Source organism: Oncorhynchus gorbuscha, linkage group LG07 (genome assembly GCF_021184085.1).
Source record: "Oncorhynchus gorbuscha isolate QuinsamMale2020 ecotype Even-year linkage group LG07, OgorEven_v1.0, whole genome shotgun sequence".
NCBI classification, from domain to species: domain Eukaryota; kingdom Metazoa; phylum Chordata; class Actinopteri; order Salmoniformes; family Salmonidae; genus Oncorhynchus; species Oncorhynchus gorbuscha.
In genome coordinates, this window is record NC_060179.1 from 9623854 (window position 1) to 9627785 (window position 3932).

Below are 3932 nucleotides of genomic sequence, written 5' to 3' on the forward strand. Positions count from 1 at the left end.
TACATACGCGTATACAATGCAATATTATTTATTAGGCGGGACATCATATAATTGGGATTTTACTGTTGTTATTTTTCACAATGTACATTTGTGAGCAACGTCACTGGACACAATATCAGTTAAAGCTACGCAGATCCGAAATGTAGAACACACCATAATGTGAATATGTACTTTATAAATTAGATAAATATGTTTTTTGTAAAAGAGTTTCTATAGACGTGTCCATTGGCTGAAATATGTCGCTTTTTTAAAAATCTTTTATATCATCTCTGGATAGTTAGGCAGCCTATATTCGCCTTCTTTTCAACATGTCCAGCATCCAAACGGAACACCATGAAAAGCACAAAAAAAGAAAGTCTTCCATTATGTTCAGCATCCAAACGGAACACCATGAACAGCAAAAAAAAAAGACACATTCTTCCATTCCTGCAACAAAAAAATAAAAAAAAGGCTTCGGCGTGAAAGCACTCTTCTTCTTCTGGACGTCCATAAGAATTCCATACACCTCACTTCACGGAAACATTATTATTTAAGGCTACACAAACACAAAATAGAGAGAGCATTGGTAAATACACGTTAGTTCGGGAAGTTTTAAGCTTTTCGATTTATATAATATTATTCTCATCTGTTCAACAGTCAGGGTACACAGAGGTAGACTGACTTGACAGTCTGTTGACAAAAGTTATTTGACTCCCAAGCGATAAAATCCAAATAATCGACAAGTGGTAGGCCTATACATCACGGGTAGATCGATTCGATTATCCTTCCAGATAGGGTTTTAGTCGATGGATTTGGATGTACGAACTCCATGGAAACGTTAATGTTTGAATGAAATAGATACTGTAAAGTGTGTAGTGTGTACACATACGATTCTGTCTTCTTCCTCTGACAGTTCACTTCAAATAAAAGAGCAAATTTGTTGTTTTTTTAATCGTTCCTCAACCATGGAGGAGTCACGTTTGCGATTTCCGTGATCACATATTAAATTATAGTGGAAAGACAAGGAAGCCTGAGAACGTGGAATATTTCCATCCGCCCATGAGCGTGCCCCGTTCCAGCTTCAGATACACCCGGTCCTCGCGCTCCAACTGCAGAAGAACGCCGTTGCTGGCCGCCTCCCGAGTGACGTCCTGGTCACCGGCGAAAGCTGATATGATCGGGTAGTCGTTCTGCATCAGGTTGACCTGGGGTAACGGAAACAGCACAGATCATAATTCAGATCTGTTACATCGTAGGCCTACTCTGTTTACGCACCAAAGAATGTACCCATTTGGGTAGGCTGCTCCACAACATACAACAACACACTAAAGTAGACTAATTAGGCCTACAATCAGAAAACTTTGAATAGAGATCACAGTGAAGCAAATGTGGACAATGTGTCTTACCTGTATGGTCTGTCTGTTGTAGACCTTGACCACATGAAACCCGAAGCTGTATATGCCCCTCCTTGGCGCCTGGAAGACACTCGCTTTCAGATCGAAATGGTTGCCGATGTTCACTAAAGCCTGAAACACAAAGTGCGTCAACATGACGCACAATCAGCACCCAGAGTCAAAGAGTAACATACTGAGACGCGGCAAGGGTTCAACTAGCCAAATTATCAAGCACTTACACTTTGCATGTGGTGACCTTAAGGCGCAACGAACAATCAATTGGCCAACGCTGTTTGCCACAGCTCACTGTTTTACAGTTGGACAATATATGTTTCTAATTGAAGACGATCAACGCAGATGTAAGATAATTGGGGGGGGGGGGTAATTAACATAATACTGTCCATAGTATCCCAGCTCACCAGCGGGGCGCAAAACAATACTCCACTTGATGTTTGGAGCATTTACAGCAGCAGTCACATCTATAGTAAACACCGCAGTGTCTGCGTCCCTCAAACCTACAGCATAGATAGAAGGGACTAGATACAAAGCTGACGTCTTTTCAAATCAACTTGCAACGAGCTGCAGCTTTTATGAATAGGCAATATGGGGCAAATTACGCGATCACAATGTTCCCATTATCATGTGCTGGTCCCCAGAACTGCTCTCAAGTTATTTCATTAAAGAGACTCAAGGGAAATGTGCGCGTCTCCAAACCACGACAAGTTATCAAAACCTTTTACAGGAATACAATAATGTTGTAGCAGCTCCCGAAAAATATATATTAAACAACTTGTTCCTAATCGCCACATTAATTATCTATCCAGATAGGGACAAGATTTGCATGCGCAAATTCCGGGGACGGCTGACCTGGTCAAAGTAGATGGTCATGGACGTGTTGCTCATGTCGGAGGGCTCGTGATTCGTCCCGCGCACCGCGGAGAAAGCTACCTTGGCGCCAGCCGACCGGACGGATATCCCGAGCGATGAAGTCACCCCGCCGTCTGAGGACGGGTTGGAGTCGCAGACCACCAGACACTTCCCCTCCAGTACGATGGGCTCCGTGTCGTTCTGACCGGCGACGCAGCGCACCACGCCGTATCCCATGAGAAGGCTGAGCGCCAGCATGGCACGGGGTCCCGGGCAGCGGGCTGGCACCACCATGTTCTGGTCGGAACTCTGATCCTTCCTGTAAACACTGATCCTGGCCGGCAGCTCCTTGGAGGTTTGATAGGACGTGATCACCTGGTCCAACCTTAGTCCTCTCTCTCGCTCTCTCTAACATCCACACTTTAACACACACACACAACCTATGTTTCTCACACTCCCCTCCCTCCTGTGCGTTTCAGTTGATATTTGGCTGGTCTTCAGACAGCTGGTGTGGTGTTTCCTGGTGATTAAGAGACAAATAACAACGGATTTATGACAGAGACCATTAGGTGTTTAAAAGACAGACTACTACACTGAGTGCTAAAATATATTCATTGGGATCCTCCTAGAACGAGATACAACTCGTGCGTAATACGCAAAGAAGGTATTTTGTAGGTGCGTCAACTATATGGTATTTAATTTAGGTTATATCATTCATATTAATTCATATTAGTCAGAATTATCACTTCCCATGCACGTTAAATAATTGTGGAATTTGGAAATCCTAAAAACAATACATTATATATGTCTTCCTCTCAGGTTTCATTTGGCTACTCTTATACTAGCCTACTCTTTTCTAACACAAGCACCAAACACCATAGCCATCTGTTTCCCTGAAAAGGCGCCTTGACGTTACCTGTAGTATCCATAGCGCCTCTCTCTCACTCCGCATAGGAAGCAGCGCGCAGAGTGAACTGAGCAGTGAGCTCGCCTTCTATGCTGAAAATGGATCCCCCCTCGCTTCCCTTTCGAGGGCGACTCACGCCCATCCTTTATATTCAAGTACAGTAGAATGTCGACAGCACCGCGTACAATGACCCTCCACTCACTAGTAGGCCAGTATAATAAGCACACTTCTGGATTAATGAGTTTGTTTACATAACCAGTTGCATGTTGTGAGATCATACATCACCGGACCTCACGGGACAGCAGAGTTCACGGCTGACTCCCAGTGTGCAGCCGCAATGTATTTTCCCCTGTCTTGTCGCGCGCTGATTAATCAGAGATGAAAGGGTAAAACAAGAGGATATCATTGCTTTTTGCGCTATTCCTATAATTGGTTATGCATGATGTCACTAATTTGAGCTCAAATATGGCAGTTTTACAGGAGCCGCAGCGAAATACTTGTGCGACACCAAATGGTAGAAAGGCGATACTGTCCACTGGTCTTTTTTTCTCACCACAGGTTGCATGGTGAACGTATCTTTGACTAACGAGGAGAATTGTCAAACTACCATGCTATCCTGTTTTGATTTACAATGCTTGTGTTTCTGATGCAAAATCAGAAGGTTAAAATTGAACAGCAACTTGCAGTCTCTCATTACCACTACACTGTTATTAGCTATAGCAGTGGGGAAATTACAGGAGTCTATATTGATTTGCGACCTTCCAATTCATAAACAGGGTATCTGT

General features: G+C 43.6%; 1 protein-coding gene across 2 annotated transcripts; it reads right to left on the reverse strand.

Annotated features, from left to right (window-relative positions):
• Window positions 1-443: 443 nt before the first annotated feature.
• Window positions 444-3503, reverse strand: LOC124039098 (cerebellin-2-like). Of its 2 annotated transcripts, none has more exons than XM_046354981.1 (4): window positions 3157-3503; window positions 2322-2760; window positions 1386-1505; window positions 444-1184 (listed from the first exon to the last, which is right to left on the reverse strand). In XM_046354981.1, exons 2-4 carry the CDS (start codon window positions 2532-2534, stop codon window positions 987-989), a joined length of 531 nt encoding a protein of 176 aa, XP_046210937.1. In that variant the 5' UTR covers window positions 2535-2760; window positions 3157-3503; the 3' UTR covers window positions 444-986. The 2 variants fall into 2 exon arrangements, with proteins under 2 accessions (XP_046210937.1, XP_046210936.1); XM_046354980.1 differs by having other exon boundaries at window positions 2241-2760; window positions 3157-3502.
• Between the last annotated feature and the right edge of the window lie 429 nt (window positions 3504-3932).

Bases quoted from the DNA above. Each gene is read 5' to 3' on its own strand.
- LOC124039098 (XM_046354980.1), bottom strand. From the start codon at position 2,534: ATGGTGGTGCCAGCCCGCTGCCCGGGACCCCGTGCCATGCTGGCGCTC. The intron at 1,506-2,240 runs GTCAGCCGTCCC...TTTGTGTTTCAG, and splicing joins TGACCATCTACTTTGACCAG to GCTTTAGTGAACATCGGCAA. The intron at 1,185-1,385 runs GTAAGACACATT...CCGTTACCCCAG, and splicing joins ACAACAGACAGACCATACAG to GTCAACCTGATGCAGAACGA.